The sequence below is a fragment of the Salminus brasiliensis genome, chromosome 19 (assembly GCF_030463535.1).
Source record: "Salminus brasiliensis chromosome 19, fSalBra1.hap2, whole genome shotgun sequence".
In the NCBI taxonomy this organism is placed as follows: domain Eukaryota; kingdom Metazoa; phylum Chordata; class Actinopteri; order Characiformes; family Bryconidae; genus Salminus; species Salminus brasiliensis.
This window is the reverse complement of record NC_132896.1, coordinates 8174664-8194649: the sequence shown is the minus strand read 5'-3', so window position 1 is coordinate 8194649 and position 19986 is coordinate 8174664. Positions and strand designations below refer to the sequence as shown.

Genomic DNA, 19986 nt, shown 5'->3' with positions numbered 1-19986 from the left:
CTCGTTTTTTTGCTGTTTTTCCCTTCCTTTTCCCCTTCCCTCTCTCTTGCCTCCCTCACGCCCATCCTATGTGTCTGTAAACCGTGCAGAGATGCTGTTGGTGGTATTTGTGGAATTGTTTTTGAGCTCTTCAGGATTGCGTAAATGAATGATGAATAAAGTCAATGTTTCCAGGACTTTTGAATCCCATCGTTGGTACTCTATTAGTGAACCATGAATGCAGCTTTTGAGAAAATAAATAAATGATGTTGGCCATACCTTACAAGATTAAATCTTTCCTTTTACAGGTTTGCAACAAGAGAGAGGAATGCACTGTTACTGTATAATGGCAGATTTAATGAAAAGCATGACTTCATTGCTGTGGAGATTGTGGACGAGCAGATCCAACTCACCTTTTCTGCTGGTGAGTGATTAGGAGTTCATTCATGTGTGTGTATAAACAAGGAACATGCAGTGTGATGTGATTTCCCAGCTGGGGATTCAACCTGTACTCTTCCAAGGGGAGGGCAGTGTTGCAACCCTGTACACTACACTAAATCATGCTTTTTTTTGAAAATATGTATCATATAAAAAAATAACATTCACTTCCAAGTTCATATGGTCAATGTGTTGAAACTAAGCTGAAAAACAACCCATTTTCAATTCACTGCTTTTCTGACACCACAAAACCATTTCCATATATCCGGCTTTTCGACCTACCACAGTTTAGCACCGGCTATTCAGTTATATGTGCCTGGATTGCTTTCTTTTTTCCTCCCCCAGTTTCATATATCCAGTTACCCAACCCAATTATTAGTATCCCCTGTAATCCCCTCACATGTAATGCTTCCAACACTGTGAGGGTGAGGCCTGACACATGCGCAACAGCAACCGCCTCTTTTCGAAGAAACCAATATGCTCTGAGGAAACAGCCGGGTACCGGTCCTGATGCATTGGCAAGCAGACACTCATCACACTGAAGCATGCTGCTGAGGGCATGCATCAGCATGCTGCTGATGGCAGACAGCATGACCCGGGATTTAATCCAGCAATCTTTGGGTCATAGTGGACCACCTGGATTGCTGCTTAAGGCACTGTGCAGGCCAGCCAATCAGAACGGAAGTTGTTTACATGTATCAGCTTTAAAGTCAAAGTAACAAAAATACTTTACTTATTAGGAGGTGAAGAAAAGTATTATAATATATGCACAAATACATTCTAACCACATCTGAGTCAAGTTAAATGTGTGTATATTGATGATAAGGGGTATGATTTTAGTGGGACGCTATTTAGTGGTAGCTTACTCTGTGAATATGTGGTGCCGTTTCATATGAGTATAAGTCAAACCAAAACTCACAGTCTTGCTTCGAAGCACTACGCAGCCAGTAAGTATTTTCCCTCTTTTTTATGAGTGCCTTGGCTCAAAATGTTAGCACGTATCTGTGTGTGAGGGCCTAATGCCAAAGGAAGCAGCTGGCCAAAGAGCACTGGAACACACATCCTCTATCTACCTGTCCTTTTGTTTTTCTAACCCTTTCGCTCGGGCCCTCCTGGGTTGGCAAGCAGTCAACATGCCTACGAAAGCTCCTCTTGTCTCTTTAACTCTGGAACTTGTTTCCAAAGGAAAAAAGAACAGCTGGAATGTGTAACGGCGCTGTCCTTGAGTGTGAATAGGTGAATTCCATGCATCTTACATGTTTTAACGGTCAGCCGTGGACATTAGCGGACAGCAAAAGCATTGAAAGAGATTTCCTTCAAAAACATAATCTCACTGTCTAGGCATGAAGGAATTTGGACAATGTTGCATTTCTGGTGAATCATGAACTTAGAAAAGCCAAAGGTCAAGGCCTTGCTACGATCGTTGCTCAGAGTAATGATGTAGGATGGAGACTGTAAACATCAGAGCTGACATTACAGCGTTGGATGGGACTTGATGAAGGAGTTGCCTCCTGGGAGGTCCAAGACTGTCATTATCTCCTCTGCAGTTGTTCACTTATTGCGTCCACTGAACTGGAAGAGCGCCATCAGTATTACAGTACTCCCTGTGAGTTCCTCTGTGTGCTACTGAACTATTTTATTGGTTTGGCAGCTTAACAGACTTTCCTGTGATGCATTGTTAGATTTACAGTCATTTGTATAGCACTTTAATATATTGCTGCTGTCCCATGAAAACCATGTATTTCCATTTTTGTGCATGGTTTGAACCATGTAAAGGCTCTGTACACTGTGTAAGTAATTCTGGATGAATAGAGCAATAGAAAGGCTCTAAAGTACTTGGAAAAAACGTATTGTACATTACTGTCCATTCAAACATAAGAGCATTTTTGGCCCTCTCCTGTAAAGTCACTATTTTAGAGATACAGGTTTTTCATTAGGATGTAGGAGTAGGATACAGAAAAGAGCATCCAGTTGGAACAAAGCCTGTTTACACATACACCATACATATGTCCAAATATTTCAGCCACTTCAGCCACTTTGCCCAAGTTGCACCCATTGCTGACATAAATGTGCAAATGTACACATACAGCTTGTCTAGTCCCTGTAGAGAAGTACTGCTAATAGAATAAGACTCGCTGGAGCAGATTGCCTGGGCTAGAGGGGTAAAAAGCCTCTTTTTTAATACCTTTGATTTGGGGGGATACAATAAATAAGCAGGCGTCCCTGCTTATTTATTTGTCCACATAGACAGAGTGTATTAGTTTTAAAGCTTGGAATGTGGTCATAGAAAATGACTTACAGCTGCTGTGGTTCAGAAACCCCCACAAACATCATGGACTATAGAAAAAGAGGAATGTAGGAAATGGGCCCTTTAATCAAACAAGGTAATATTTCAGTGTATTGGTGCTGTTGTTACAAAACCTCTTATTTTAAGGAAACTTGATAAAACAACAAAAGAGATAATTTTATGACAGTGACTCTTTATTCTACCTCTAAAGTGTAATTGAAGATCACCCCTCCTAAGAAAGTCACCTGCCTTGTTTCTTCTCTGCAGGAGAGAGTAAGACCACAGTGTCGCCGTTTATAGCCGCCGGAGTGAGTGATGGACAGTGGCACACAGTATGGCTACACTACTACAACAAGGTAAAATTACCAGAACTGAAAACTTTACTCACTTTGTACATAGTATGGATATCAGTATTGTGATTACATTGACAGCTATTGAGATTGCAATACACTGTGCAATGTATTAAAAACACACTGATCGAGCCTTAATGACAGGTAGTCAAAGATAAGACCGGCCTGCATTATGTGTATATATGTACCGTGGGGAAAAAAAGTATTTAGTCAGTCACCAATTGTGCAAGTTCTCCCACTTAAAAAGATGAGAGAGGCCTGTAATTGACATCATAGGTAGACCTCAACTATGAGAGACAAAATGAGAAAAAAAAAATCAGAAAATCACATTGTCTGATTTTTAAAGAATTTATTTGCAAATAATGGTGGAAAATAAGTATTTGGTCAATAACAAAAGTTCATCTCCATACTTTGTTATATATCCTTTGTTGGCAATGACAGAGGTCAAACGTTTTCTGTAAGTCTTCACAAGGTTGGCACACACCGTTGCTGGTATGTTGGCCCATTCCTCCATGCAGATCTCCTCTAGAGCAGTGATGTTTTGGGGCTGTCGGGGGGCAACACAGACTTTCAACTCCCTCCAAAGGTTTTCTATGGGGTTGAGATCTGGAGACTGGCTAGGCCACTCCAGGACCTTGAAATGCTTCTTACGAAGCCACTTCTTTGTTGCCCTGGCACTGTGCTTGGGATCATTGTCATGCTGAAAGACCCAGCCACGTTTCATCTTCAGTGCCCTTGCTGATGGAAGGAGGTTTGCACTCAAAATCTCACAATACATGGCCCCATTCATTCTTTCATGTACATGGACCAGTTGTCCTAGTCCCTTTGCAGAGAAACAGCCCCAAAGCATGATGTTGCCACCCCCATGCTTCACAGTTGGTATGGTGTTCTTTGGATGCAACTCAGCATTCACTCTCCTCCAAACACGAGTTGTGTTTGTACCAAACAGTTCTACTTTGGATTCATCTGACCATAAGACATTCTCCCAATACTCTTCTGGAACATCCAATGCTCTCTAGCAAACTTCAGACGCGCCCAGATATGTACTGGCTTAAGCAGGGGAACACGTCTGGCACTGCAAGATCTGAGTCCCTGGCGGCGTAGTGTGTTACTGACGGTAGCCTTAGTAACGTTGGTCCCAGTTTTCTGCAGGTCATTCACTAGGTCCCCCCGTGTGGTTCTGGGATTTTTGCTCACCGTTCTTGTGATCGTTTTTACCCCACGGGCTGAGATCTTGCGTGGAGCCCCTGATGGAGATTAGCAGTGGTCTTGTAGGTCTCCCATTTTCTGATTATTGCTCCCACAGTAGATTTCTTCACACCAAGCTGCTTGCCTATTGTAGATTCAGTCTTCCCAGCCTGGTGCAGGTCTACAATTTTGTTTCTGGTGTCCTTCAACAGCTCTTTGGTCTTCACCATAGTGGAATTTGGAGTGTGACTGTTTGAGATTGTGGGCAGATGTCTTTTATACTGTTAACAAGTTCAAACAGGTGCCATTAATCCAGGTAATGAGTGGAGGACAGAGAAGCCTCTTAAAAAAGAAGTTACAGGTCTGTGACAGTCAGAAATCTTGCTTGTTTGTAGGTGACCAAATACTTATTTTCCACCATTTGCAAATAAATTCTTTAAAAAAAAAAATTTTTTCTCTTTTTTTCTCTCATAGTTGAGGTCTACCTATGATGTCAATTACAGGCCTCTCTCATCTTTTTAAGTGGGAGAACTTGCACAATTGGTGACTGACTAAATACTTTTTTCCCCACTGTGTATATATATATATATATATATATATATATATATATATATTATTGATTCCTGCCTTGATTCACCTGGACCCAGGTAGAATCTAATGTTTGGTAGCTTGCATGTTGCAGCCCTCTGCTTTATCAGTATTTCAAACACTAGACTTGTGACTAGCTAAAAAACCAGACTGTTTGGAATTCACTGTTGTTGTGATATTGTCGCTGTCACACAAAAATCCTCCTAACAGCAAAAATATCTCCATTTTTGAGATATATGTTTTCAATTTTTTACATAATGTGACCCTGGCAGTTCTTTACATTGTATCAAAAAAAATCAGGATGAATGGACCAATAGCAATGCTCCAAAATTACTGATTTCCAATAAAAGTTAAGGAGTTTTTTTCTTCTCCTATAAAGTTGACAGTTTGGAGATGCAGTGCCTCTGTGTGTATGAAGGACGCAAGCTAATGATTATCTATATGTCCATAGGTCTTTTGTGGAAGTCCCTTAAAAGATACAGCTTGCCTGTCTCTTGCTTTGATCCTGCTCTGTCTTAAGGCCCTCAAATTACATGCCTAAGTAGAGAACAGCCCATTCCATGCGTTCAGAGTTTGTGTAATACATCATGTGTCACGTTTCATAGCTTTAAGCTACTGAAAAGTCTATTGTTAGACTAAAGGCTTACTTTACCTCTTTCTACACGACATTCAACACATTTTAGCTACAACACACCCAGGATTTATCTTCTCTGTGAAGTGTAAAGGTGAACAATAATATTGACTTCTTATATCTTATCTCTAGGCCTTAAACTACATGACATGCAAATATTTATAGACAACCCTTCTAATGAATGCATTCAACTACTTTAAGTCATATCCATTGCTGGCACAGATGTGCAAATGCACACACAAAGCTTGTCTGGTCCTTTCAGAGCAGTACTGCCAACAGAATAGGACTCTGTGGAGTAGGTAGTGCTGTTTTACACTTTACTGTAAGGCTCAAATTATATGTTTATACATGTTTATAAGTTTATAAGTGCTATCAATGTCAATAATGACATATTGATAACACTTATTGATCTGAGCTTTAACAGTAAAGATAAATATGGGTTCACTATTTGGCAAGAGCAAGGTCACTGTTGCCATTTTTATTTGTGCCATAGCTGCTTAATAATGGTTGGTAATGTGTTTATGAACTAATTGTTAATCAAGAATAAACAAATATTACACCAATAATAAGCCCTCATATGGGTATTTTCTAGTGGCACCCTTTTGCAAATGCAGAACATCAGAAAGAGAGATTTTAGAGTTTAATGGGCCTTTTGTCCAGCAAATTAGTGTCGGTGAATGAAAAAGTAGGACAGTGAAGCCTCGAAAGCTGTCATGTGTCAAACATAATCAAAAGCTGGTACCTTCACAGCAGAGAACTCTACTGAACAGGGTCAAGGAAATATTGGCTGTTTAGGAAGCAAAATGGTGAAGGTTACAGACATACTTGTGTCAGAGGCCAGTGAAGAGATTGGGACCTTCACATCAGTGTTACGAAGCTGCTGTTTACAGCTGATCCAGTGTCTGCAACCACTGCACATATATTCACCATGAGCATGAGAAATTGTGCAACTGGTTGATGTGAAAGGGCAGGTTATATCTTCAATGGTTCTTTAGTAAAGTTCTGTATAGAGCAATGGCAATTCAAAGAACCATTTCATTCATTACATGTTGCATTCAGATTGGTTGCAGACCTTTTGTAGATGGTTTGATACAGGACCTTTTTAAAAATGGTTCTTTATAGCACCAAAAAGGCTTCAGTTATTATTAAGAGTCAAAGAACCCCTTTTAGTGTTAAATAGAACCATTTAGTTTAGAGTGCACTACCATCAGCTAGACTATGTGCATGTCAAACCTGTGGTTGCCCTATAGGTGCCCTGTTTCGCAGTGTCAGAATACACTATATGACATTTACATCTACATTTATTGCATTTAGCAGACACTCTTATCCAGAGCGATTTACAAAAGAGGTTCGCTATTTACTCAAGAATAACCTCAGCTAGTTTGAATAGACTAAAATTCAAAAATACCTCTAAGCTAAGATACTACTAATCACAAGTCAATATGGAGACCATAGTACTCTACACCTCGACCGAATACTCTTTTGACCATTGCCATCAAGTACGGAGGAGCTGGTTCATTCTTGGCTTTGTAGGTTTTAAATCTGATGCGAGCAGCTGTAGGAAGCCCCGTGAAGAGAATGCAGTAGAGGAGTGACATGGCCAAATGTTTGTGGACACTCCTTCTAATTAATTCTTTCAGCTACTTTAAAGTTGCACCCATTGCTGACACAGATGTGCAAATGCACACACACAGCTTGTCTAGTCCCTGTTGATAAGTATTGCTAATAGAATAGGACTCTCTGGAGCAGATAAATATTTCTGAACCTTCATCATAAAAACTTTGAAAGGAAATATACTTTGACTGGTTTTATCTTTTTGACCTTGCTCAGTAAAAAACTTTTTTTAATTGGTCGGTGCTAGAGTACAGCTGGTGTTAACAGTAGTGCTAACAGGATAAACTGTGTATTTGTTCACCACATGGAGCTTTTAAGGTGAAATGGACATTGGTGGACACATTCTGACTGCCTGCTAGTAACATTTTAACTTGATCAATGAGCAGGAAGTGTTTGAAACGTTTAACTTTGGGCAATTCTGACTATGTCAGCTGGTTGTAAAGCAAAAAGTCTGTAAAAGAAAACCCATTCATAAATAAAGAGTTTTAGAGCACTATTTTATTGTATGCTATACTGTGAGAGAGGTTCTCCCCCTTCACCCCCTCAACCTCATTGCCCAAGTTTGGGTTTAACCCCAGCAGTGAGGCAGACAATGGTGATCCCCTGCTGAGTTAATCTGGGGTACAATGAGGCGCTTGGGGTCTCTGAAAGAGCCAGATGGCACAAGTTTCTTCTGTCACACTTGTACGTATATACACATGCAGCACTGTTGTTCACACAGTGCTTACAAAATTCGTAGCATTTTAATGTTTAATTCATTAAGTCGTCTATTGTGCTGTCTAAGAGCACTGCACTGCCATATGGTAAAACATGCAGAAGTGCTGGAAGGAAAATATTCAGGTAAATATGGCCTAAACAGGGCTGGTTATGAAAATACTATGTGTGTTATTGACTGAATTATTAGTCTAGTATTATATAGCAGAAAATTACATTCAGTATCAAATTCCAGTACATAAGCAGTCAGGATTATCAGTGTTCATGATCTAATAAGCATACTTGTTCCACAATCTAGACTGCTGATTGGCTGTCTGCATCAGTATTGATATTAGTATTTGCAAATTCACTACTTTTTAATTTGATTAATTTGGACCATCAGAAGGTTCTGGCCCAGTAAGAGAACATATTTATTTACAACTGGTTCAGTTTTCATGGTATTGTTTTTGTAACAATTTATTTTAGAAATGTTGTAAAATGAAAATAAAATATAAATATAAAATGATAAAACAAAAAAGTAGTTATCTAAAAATAATAATATCCGTACATATTAATAATATATAAATATAGGTCCTGCTTTTTTGATGGCTCTAGCATTAATTGATCAGTCTTATTAATCTGAAGATTTTAAAAATATTTTTCTGTCTGTAGTTCATGATTTCATCAGCGTTAACCAACAGTTCTGTTTATGAGCAGGTGTTAAATTGATAGTGTTGTCCTGAGGACTGCAGAGGGAAACTCCTGTTAGTCTGCAGGAATCAACGCCATGCCATTGTTTTGCAGCATTGAATGATATGATGAGTTATGAGGCTGAAGGTTAAAAGCTCACTGGCAGCTGTGTGCCTCAGTGCCCCTGTGGGTGCCTAGCTGTCACTAAGTCCTTGTTTTGTATGAGTTAGGGAATAGAGGCAATGCAGAATGGGTAAACAAGAATGCAGAATCATCATCAGGCCATTCAAGCGGAATGAGCACCAGGCAGAGCTGCTTATTGTTGCTGGGTTAGGGAGCGTTGGACTTTAGCCAGTAACGGATTCAGTTACAGCACCGTGGTGTGACCCTGTGAACACAACTGAAAGGATACAGCGTGAAGTTGAGGGCTTGCTGGTTTGACTTGTCATCTGTTTGGAGTCTCATGCTTGTTCAAACAGTGTCTCTCCGCACATAGTTTGATCTAGGTAAGCGCTGCATGTGTTCACCTAGGTCAAATTAACACACACACACACACACACACCATTTCAACCACACACTCTTTTCAAATCGCTTTGACAGTTGTTAACTGCGTGGCGTGTGTGGACCTTGATTAGTTGGACGTCCTCCATGCTGCATGCGTCAGAGTGCAGGAATGCTCCCATTCATGGCTTTGCTCTGGACCAGTAAGTTCCGGCTGATCGGCGGCTTGATGTACTTTCTGCCGTTTTCAGTTAAAAACAAAGATATGGGTTGAAAATGTCTTTAGGTCTTTAGGGTCATAACCAAGAACATTGAGACCTTAGGGTGTACTTTTATTAGAAAAGGTTGAAGGTAGACCAACCTTACAAGCTTTTAGAGGGCTTTTTGAAGTTCTTGAAGAAGAGCAGATGCCCAAAAGGAAAACCTGTTACTCATACTGAACATGTCATCTTTCATGATCAAACTGCTGATAGATATGTACAGTGTATCCACACAGATTAATATCTACAAGCAACCTGATTTTATCATTTTTGACAAAAATTTCTTCTTCAGTTGGCAACAGATGTAGAACTGAGTAGCTGCCAAGCCCAGCTTTAACATTTTTCATTCGGTACTGTAAGGTTATGCAAGAATGAGCAAGAACCAATGAAAAAAACAACAACCTGCAGACGAATTGTAATAGAGTGGAGGTGCTGTAATAATAGTAACAGTAGAAACAGTTGGAGGTGGACGAGCAGGCTGCAGAGAAGCTCTGGGCCAGATATGCTAAGCCCTTTGTATTTCTGAAAAGGCATGTTTCGTATGAAACTGGCTCACAAGCCTAAACGCATATTTGCACAATGCACTTGGACAAATGCGAAATACACCCTCCGCCAAAGATATGTATTTGGGGAAGGATCGTGCAAAACGTAAGGTAAGATTGGCTGATTACATATTTGTTAAATGTATTGATAATGTTTGGTCAGGCGGTTCTGTGTTAACCAGGTAAAACCAGGTGGAAATTACCTGTATTTTCTATTGGGCATGTTGTTGGAAGACTTCCCCACTAGTGTAGAGGTGTGCATACACAGGTACATGCCATATACCCTATAAGAGCGTTGTATATGTCCAACTATTTGTGAACACCCTTTCAAATAAATGCATCCAGCTATTTCAAGTTTCATCCATTGCTGACACAGATGAGCAAATGCGCACACACAAACACATAAACAGCTTGTCTAGTCCCTGTAGAGAAGTCCTGCCAATTTAATTGGCCTCTCTGGAGCAGATAAACATGAACCGATTGGCACTGAGCCTAAAGGTGTGGACTAGAGGGGTATAAAGCCTTCATTAGCATTGAGCTGGGGAGCAGTGGAACTGTGTTCTCTGGAATGATGGTTGGTGCTCCCATCCAATACTTTTGGGAGGGGCTGGGTGATGAGGTGGTGTAGTGATCATCCAACATTGTGACCTTACTAACGCTCTTGTCGCTGAATGCCATCAAAACTTCACATCGATGCTTCACAATCTAGTAGAAAGCCTTCCCTGCACATTTCAGAGAGAGTTACGCCAACAAAAGCAGGATGAACTTTATTTGATGATTTAAGAAGAAACAATGATTGAGCAGGTGTCCCAATACTTTTGTTTTTTATGTATATTAATAGAATTTCATGCCCAAGAACCGGTTTATGTCTCTTCTTATTATTCTTTTTGCTTGTCAAAGCACCACCTTTTACATTCTTATCAAGCTATACTTAATGTGAAATTTTAGGCAATCCTAAAATGTAAAAAAAAGTTGATGTCCTGTCAGTTAGCTTTTATCCTAGCACCTTTCTTTTGAGTTCTTCTACTGATGTGTGGTCTAGTCTAAGCTAGTCCTGTTTTTTTTTGTATTTCATGGAATTGAGCGTTGAAGTGAAGAGATGGTAACAGCCAGTCGGCTTCGGATTTAGCCTAGCAAGGATACAGACTCACTTCCCCAGTTTTAGCTTAGCTTTAGTTTTACCCTGCTGCGGACACTGGCACAGGAAAAGCCACTACACAAATGATGTCCCAGAATACAGAATGCCTGCTTATTCACATAATATAGCCTATATTGTCTCTAAACATTTCTTTATCTTGTAGGGGCGTCCTATTAGCAGTTATTGTCAATAGAACAGCCGCATCACACCACACTTTGCACTCATCACTTATCACATACACACACACCCACATCTGTCCCTATGTGTCACCATACAATCTCAAGAAAGAGCCAGAGAATGCCATTCAAGAATGTAAACAGACCTCTTACCTGCTGTGTTATGATGACTATGTTCACTCGGTTGGAAATAAAGCTGAACTGAGTCCGGGCTACCTTTGTGGAAATTGCTGCTTGTGGTGGGTATTTACCATTTAGCGTAATGCTTGCGGCCTGAGAGCTAAACCTGCACTTTCTCATTATGGTTAACTTGTGATTTGGTGTGGCGTATACAGAAGCACTTAGCATGCCTTAATGATCACATTTCACTCACATCTTAGCAAACAGAGACCCCCTCTCAACCCCAAAAATATGCTCCTCAGACACAGTAGAAGGTTGTCTGGTAGACAGAAAACAGAGGGGTTAGATAAACAGCTTTCAGTCGTTTGGGGGAAGGTTTATATCATAGAAAAGTAATGACTGTTTAGAAGAGCCCCACATGGACCTCTGACAGACTCAGAGGAGAGCACTGTTTCCATTGCAGGTTTGGTCCTTATTCAGGTTCGAACCCCAGCTGCTCCATGTCTTTCATAGCTGAGGGTCCTCAAGAATGCAATTGATCATGTTCTCACTGGGAGGGACGCTGTTCTGGTGTCTACTGAGTTACATTGTGGAGCTGGGTACTTTCCATTGTCCGCCAAGCTTGTTGAAAAGCACTGCAGTGCCAATTTAAAGAGATGTGCTGATAGAAGCAGGTCCCTGGCTTTCCAGTCTATGGTGGTGTGGTTGGGTGATAGTGAGAGAATACAGTGAAAATGACCATTTCAAGGCTTCACTGTTCCATTTTCAATCATGTAAAGCCGGTTCGGTTGTAAATACATGTATAGCATTATTTTTATATGATACTTCAATGCATAATAATTGAAAAAGCTACTGAACATTGAGAATAAAGATTGAAATTATTTAAAAATCATTGGAAAAAAGAACACTGTGTGCTTTTTAATGTTGCACAGCGTCTAAATAACTTTTTTCTGACTCCTTTCTCCTGGCACCACATTACTGTATAGTGTGGTAAGTGGTTAGAGATTGGAGACTGATTACTTTCATGTGTTTTCACCTCCCTTTCGCGGTTGCAGATTCCAGTGTCAGCTTGTCCCGTTTCATTTCAGTACTTCATATTCTTTGCTGCTCCTTCAATCAGGATAACTGAGTAATAGCCCCAAAACATATGGAAAACTCTATATGGACAAAAGTATTGGGACACCACTTCATTCATTTCTTCTTCCGAAGTCAAGGGAATTAAAAAAGAGCGGATTCTGATTCTGTGACTGGCTCTACTCTCCAGGAAAGGCTTTCTAGTATAATTTGGAGCATTGCTGTGGGGATTTTATTGCATTCAGCAGCAGCAGCGTTAGTGAGGTCAGGATGTTGGATGATCACAACCCACCTCATCCCCTACTCCCCAGCTCATCCCAAAAGTATTGGATGTAGCACCACTATCATTCCAGTTCCACTGCTCCACAGCTCAATGCTGGGGGCTTTATACCTCTCTAGCATTAGACATGGTGCTAATAGTGTCATATTTATTTGCTCCATGGAGTCCTGTTATATTGGCAATACTCCTCTACAAGGACTAGCTAAGCAGTGTGTGTGTGTGTGTGCATTTGCACATCTGTTTTAGCAGTGGGTGCAACTTAAAGTAGCTGAATGCATTCATTTGCATCAAAGGATGTCCACAAACATTTGGGCATATAGTGTATTTGCATATATTTACATTTCTTTAGGGTCTTTTGAGTTCAGCATTTTGAGTATAATGTGGGGCCTGTCAGTTTGAGTCTGTATGTAAGTCTGTCATGACTGTAAAGTAAAGACAACAACACTGCACTCAACGTCCAACAACAGACGTCCATTCTGCTCAGACTTTTTTGCTTTTTGTTGTTTTATCTGTAAAATCTGTCTCAGAAGAAACACAATGCAGATTACTGACGATTCAGAAAGCTCACGATTATCTGTGCTAAAACTTAGTTGTAGCTACAGAGTTTTAAAGGCGCATTAGTCAAGATTCAAGAAACATGACTTCTTGAAGTAAAGAGGTTCTGACTGCAACAACACTGGAACATTATTTCCTTTTTGACATCGCTTAAGAGTGATGAGGGCCAGCAAGCCCTCTAGAGAGAGCACAGCCATTTATACTCTTTTGGACACTAGCTGCTGATAGGGAAGCAGGATGACTCTGGATAACATTTAACTTCTTAAAAGTGGAAAGAAAACACTTCCTGTTTTAGCATGTGTTTTTTTTAGCAGCACAGAGTGTTTGCCCACAGTGATACAGGGAGCTTAGTGGATTCCTCCATGATTTTTTTGCCATTGCTTAAAGTTTACATGAAAAGGAAGAGGAAGCATAAGCTAAGCATGAAACAACACTTCTTATTGGAATATTGGCAGTTTGTCTATTAGCTAAAATCCCTGGTCCAGCTAAATCCCAGTTTTTTTCTGACTCCACAGCACACTTCAGCTCAGTTCCAACAGTGTGGCCAACAGTTTATCCTCCAGCATTGTTACTAGCAAAGTTCACACACAAAGTTTACTCTGAGCAAAAATACTACTGACAAAGGGTCTGAAAGAGTACAGCTCCACAGCCCTGGGTGGAGGAAGGGTGTTGGCGGATGATAATGCAGATTTTTGCTGTGTTGTGGAAACCACTGGAGTCTCCAGAGAGTTCTGACACTGAATGACGCTCTCACTCTCTCTCCCTCTCTCTCTGGTATCTGCTCTTCACTCCTGTTTCACTGACTTAATCCAATTATGCGGCGAGCTGCCAAGGCCACAGCTCCATTGAGGGGTAAACAGACCCCTCACGCTGTGTCTGACTGATTAGAAACAAACATGGCCTGTTATCTCCACCCAAACAAAATCCCCATAGCCAGGGTTGTTACGCCTGGAGACACGTCTCTGGGATTTTCTTGTCAGGATCGTTTTGGAAAGGTTCTAAAGGCAAGATTTTTTAAATGATTCCCAGTGGGAAAAGGCTGGGGCGTGGAGAGTGCTGGAAATACATTTTTGTGACAAAATTATCATAAAATTACAGCTGTATTGACATTTATACCATTACAACAAAAATCTTTTTTTTTATATTCTAGCCCAACATCGGACGTCTTGGCCTTCCTCACGGCCCATCAGAGGAGAAGGTTGCCGTGGTTGCTGTGGACGACTGTGACATTGCCATGGCTGTGCGCTTTGGCGGTCAGATCGGAAACTACACCTGTGCGGCTCAGGGCACCCAAACAGGCAAGAAGAAGTAAGTGTCCAATCCAATCTCACACCATGTAATGTCGTGTTGTGATCTGTGTCTGAGTAGTTTATGCATGACAGTGCAGTTGTAGACACTCATCTGAAAGACTTCTGTTAAACATAGCTTGTTTTACCCGGGTCGTGCCGCTTGCCATCAGCAGCCGAAGTCTGAGAGAGCACAGTAAGCCTTGCTCTCAGGGTGGGTTGATGGCACTTCCTCCCCACATCACTCCTACTGTGATGTTGGTCAGCACAGGCGTCTGTTAGTTTCCCACTGGGGAGCCATGCTTTTCTCTGAGCACATTGCACACAGCAGCAGTTTGAAAAGAGGTGGAGTCGGACTTCACATGAGTCGGGGGAGACATGTGCTAGTCTTTAACCTCCTAGAATTGGGGGTATTGCTAGTGATAAGGGGAGTTCACTCAAATAGGGATTGGGTAATTGGGCTTTAAAATAAATAAAATAAATAAACATAGCTTATTATTTTGACTGACGCCCATTTCCAGTATCAGTTATGGTAAAGAGATGTGATATTGTGTCTCTAATAAACTGCGGTCAATTAAAGCAATTTATAGGCATAAAAACATTACCACAGTTTTCCTCTTATCTCAAATGTAGTCGATCAGACGTTTTTGCTTCTTTCATTTTGCACTGAAGCTAATTGACTTGCTCACGTCCTTTCTTACACTGTATGACATTCCAGATACGTTCCATAGCTAAAAACAGTAGCAGCAGTCCTCTGGAAACTTAAAACCAACCCTTTAACTATACTTCACTGAGAGGTCAGCTTAGCCAGACAGCTTCTAACATATTAATTGAAGACTTGAGGTAATAAGTGCCTTTCACTGTCTTTCGCTCCCTCTGTCTCTCTTAAATGCTTGTTTGTAGACATACTAACCATTTACACTTCCAGACAGACAAACACAATCATCTGATCTCAAGTCTCAAGCCCTGGGGTCTGACATTTGCCCTGAACAAGCCAGTTTGTTCATCAGGGCATAGACATAAGAGTTGGCTACGGCACGCCAACTGCATACTGGTGTTGAATAGCTCATCATTACAGGAGATTACAGCACATTCCCCTGCCTTCCTTTCACTCACAACCCTCTCTCGCCTCTAATCTCTCCGGATCTGCGCTCACTCTTATGCCAATCCTGTCTCATGGGCTTCACAGTGCAAACACACTCTGAGCTCATCTAAGCAGGGATTCACCATTGTTCCTTAATTGTTTCTCTTTCTGACTTGGATCACAACTCTTGAGCTCTTCAGGTGAGGCGTGACTGGGTAAAAGCTTTGAAATGGAGCAATACATGGAAGTTCATGTAACCTGAATGACTGCCAGCCCAAAGACCTGCAGCTCAGTAAAGTGCATGATGCTGCATGTAAAATCCTCAGCTCTAATAAGTTGGGGCATGTTTTTTAAATGATATTGTCTGTGAAATAAATGCTTGTTTTATAAAAGTAATGATCTATGTGAGGCCTTGCATTGTAGTGAGTTTGGTCTGCTTTGTGCTTAAAGTGTGGGAATAGCACTGTAACACTCAACGTGCATGACATATTTCTTTTATATTACTATTACATGATGTTTTCTGGCCAATGTTTTTATAATGTCTATCTAATCCATAACACCGGCTGCTGACACAATCTCTGTTACTGTTTTGACGTTTCATTTACTTCCACAACATGTAGGATCACACAGTACACAGTGCATCACAGTATGTTTATTTTCTGTCATCTAAGAGCTGGAATGGACTAAAAAATTATCTCTATATATAATATATATATATAATATAATAATATATATGTAATAATTATATAATAATATATAGCAATGTAATATATATAAGATATATGGTATGTATAAAAATAGAGTAATAAAATTAAGTACAAGTATGTAAAAATACTGTCAAAACCTACAAAGACAATATTTTATGAACTACACTGCACTAAATGAATAATGAATAATGAATCATGCATTGGATTAATTATAGCGTGCTCAGATATGTTGTGCTGGCACAAATGGGACCTTCTCAATGTTGTCTTAGTGTCTCAAGGCAGGTGGTGTTAATGTGATGGCCTATCGGTGTATACTCTTTTGAATAGCATTCATGTCCCCTTTAACAGTTAAGGATACTTTGTCATATAGCACTGACCTCTGAAATCAGATGCTTCTAATACAAGACAACCAAGCCAATAAAAACACTGATTTTGTTGACTAGGCAGGTGGTGTTAATGTAATGGCTGATCGGCATGGGCCAGTATGTTTAAAAATAAATGAGATTTATGCATCAGTACAAATAACCTTATGATACCTTTTCTGGCTAAAATGTGTTAAACCGGGGGAATGCCAAACTGTATAGTTTTCTGACATTGGTTTGAATACTGCTGCTATACATCCAATAAACTAAGAGTTGTGATTAGTGCTTTAATTGGCAGTAAAAATAGTCTCATAGTAGGATGTTAGAGAGCAGTATCTTCTCAATGACGTTTATTGTAAGATTGTTTGCATCATATCCTACAGGTAGCTGAGCTCAGTTCCTTTGGGCTACACTACACTAGTTACACCATGCTATGTAATAAGAGCACCGAACAGCATGGCACATTTTAATATCTCGTATTCCCCTAATACCCGGAATGTTTACTTCAACTAAGTAGTTTCTAAAATTACCTCTTAACCTTCCTTTCCGAATTAGGCCTGAAGGTTTATTTTTGATATGGGTAATACAACAGACAAAGAGCCTTTCTGTCTGACACATGATTGAAACTAAAAAGGCCTGCCTAAATACTTTGCTTTTTTCTTCATACAATTTTAAGAAAGAACTTTAAAAGCCTTTAAATCTCATAAGTACACATCTTCTCCGCTGTAATGGCACTTTAGTAGGAAGGTATTTTGCAAGACTGTGGCCTGAGGCATGTGTGTGTATCCGCAGGTCTCTGGATCTAACAGGGCCTCTGCTCCTGGGTGGAGTTCCTGACCTGCCTGAGGATTTCCCAATACGGAACCGTGACTTTGTGGGTTGCATAAGGAACCTCATCATCGATAGCAAGCCCATTGACATGGCAAGCTTCATCGCCAACAACGGCACAGCTGCAGGTTAGATACTGTATATGCCACGTTCTCCAGCTTTTGTGAACTTGTCATGAGTCATCCTTCAAAAAGTGAGCTTATTCATGCACTTCCAGGGTGTCCGGCGAAAAGTGACTTTTGCAGCAGGAGTGTGTGTCACAACGGAGGGGTGTGTGTGAACAAGTGGAACACACATGCCTGTAACTGCCCACTAGGCTACGGGGGAAAGAACTGTGAACATGGTAGGAGAACCAACATGTACATGCACACAGTCACTAAAGCTGAAGCTAGCTGCTTTGAAACTCAACAGCCAAACAAATACAGCTCATTGACATTTGCCTAGGCTAGAATAGCTGAGCTGTGGAGTGGTCCAAGAAAGTACATCTGGTGAACCAGCGACAGGCTCATGGGCAGCAAAGGCTCATTGATGCGATCCATGGAGGCCCCACCTCACAACCTTAAGGGATCTGGACTTAATGGATCTTAATGGATCTATTGCTAGTGTCTTGGTGCCACACACCACAGGAGGCCTTCAGAGGTCTTGTGGAGTCCATGCCTTAAATGGTCAGATCTGTTGTGGCGGCACATAGGGGACCTACTCAATATGAGCAATGTTATGGCTGATCAGTACATGGTCAGGACCTCCCAGTGACACTGCTACACACTAACACTAACTGCAGTGCTGAGACTGATCCACCACTACCTGTGTCCTGAGCACTGAAGAACAAGGTGAAAGGATGCTACCAAAGTATGCAGAGAAACAGATGGACAACAGTCTGTAATTATAGAACTACACATTGCTCCTATATGGGCAGTGGAGCTGATATAATATATATTATATATATAGCTGCCAGAATATGAGGATAATTTCACCAAATATTACGAAAATGGCTGACCCCACTATTAATCATCCTTGTGACTTTGAGACCTATAGCAGTCTTCATGTAAAGCAGCTTAGAAACACAATCTGCTTCATACAGAACTGAGAATATTGTATTCTTGCTTTTTTCATCGTTGAGGAGAGTTATTCAGGGAAAACTGAAGTGTCTGCTTAATCTGATTATACAGTACAGTGGTCTTTACTACCCTGTTCCTAAAGAATTTCAGTTGCCTTGTTGTAAAAATGTCCTCAAGCTTTGAAGTTATCCACTTGAAAATCTCATTGAGGAACATTTTATTGCCGGCCGGTTAAATCATTCGATGGTGACCTTTTAAAGAACCTGTGTGAGGTCAGTTTGCATCATACTCAGCATGAGGATAGGCGTGGGAAGTGTGGCACACGCTAAATGTGATAAAATGTGCAGTTCAGCCAAGGGGAGGAAATTGGATCAAAAGTGGCTTAACATTTTCTGAGAGCTTAGTTTGACCTAAATCTCTGAAGTCCACTGCTTGGTGTGATCTGTTTGCTCATGGTACTTGACCAGGGCTAGAGGTTACTCTCCATTCTAAAACCGGGATAACTGAAACAGCACTCACATTTAACAGCTGCGTTGCCATTAAGGCATAAGTCTGTCGGATTAATATACAGCAGAACATGTGCGATGAAATCAGAACCTTTCACTCTCTGTCGACTTTACTTCATAGTGTTTGACCTCCTGTTTGAATGGATGTGTGTGTGGGGCACTATTGCCTGGTTTATTAAATTTATTGTTTAAACTGTTTGTAGAGACTGTATCATATAAACTCTAAAATCATTTTTCTTCTCTATAATTAGCAATTGTTTTTGATACAATAAAAGGACAAAAGTATAGGGACACCTGTTTTTATTCAAAAAAGTTCATCCTGCTTCTGTTGAAGTAACTGTCTCTACTAGATTTTGGAGCTTTTTACCCTTCTAGCCCATGCCAGGCATTCATCTTAGTGCCAATAGGTTTGTGTTTATCTGCTCCAGAGAGTCCTATTCTATTGACAGTACTATTACAGTACTATTACTATTACTAGCCAATCAGTGTAAATGCATTTGCACATCTGTGTCAGCACTTAAGTACATACATTTGAAGGGGTGTCCACAAAGTGGGACTTCGCAATTAGCTTTACAGACATTAAATCAAATTAAAAGATGCTTATTAATACAAACTGTTGTATAGTTAGTTGTTTGCTGTAAGGCTACTAAAGTTCCACATTTGATTACTCCTAAATTGATAAGGAACACTTTCTGTAAATAAGATGTGCGAGTATGAACATCATTTTAATTTAATTTACAGTTTCCTCATTGATTATCCATGATCAGAGGTTCGGAGTCCAAATTCTGCTTCTTTAGTTTTAAACTGGGGCTACAGTGCTAATGTAACACTAGGGGTCTTGAAGATACTAGATGAATTAAAAGATGTGTAAGTAGTCATTCCGTAGTCATGAATCACATTAACAAGTCTGTGCAACCTGAATAAAGACCTGAATGTGGTTTGAATGGATGATAGAAGTGTGTGCTTACCAAAAAGAATTGGGCGACTCTTTGCTTTTAGTGTTTATTAGCCACATTAGCCTCACAGGTCCAGAGCTAACCCAGAAAAAAAA

At 40.4% G+C, this 19986-nt stretch overlaps 1 protein-coding gene across 1 annotated transcript in view; it reads left to right on the top strand.

Annotated features, from left to right (window-relative positions):
• Positions 1–19986, top strand: part of celsr1b (cadherin EGF LAG seven-pass G-type receptor 1b) — a 65957-nt gene that overhangs the window by 24130 nt on the left and 21841 nt on the right. The window contains exons 4-8 of the mRNA XM_072663519.1: positions 288–403; positions 2972–3060; positions 14255–14412; positions 17336–17499; positions 17589–17714. Of these exons, the coding sequence (XP_072519620.1) occupies positions 288–403; positions 2972–3060; positions 14255–14412; positions 17336–17499; positions 17589–17714 (653 nt within the window). The remainder of the gene's footprint in view (positions 1–287; positions 404–2971; positions 3061–14254; positions 14413–17335; positions 17500–17588; positions 17715–19986) is intronic.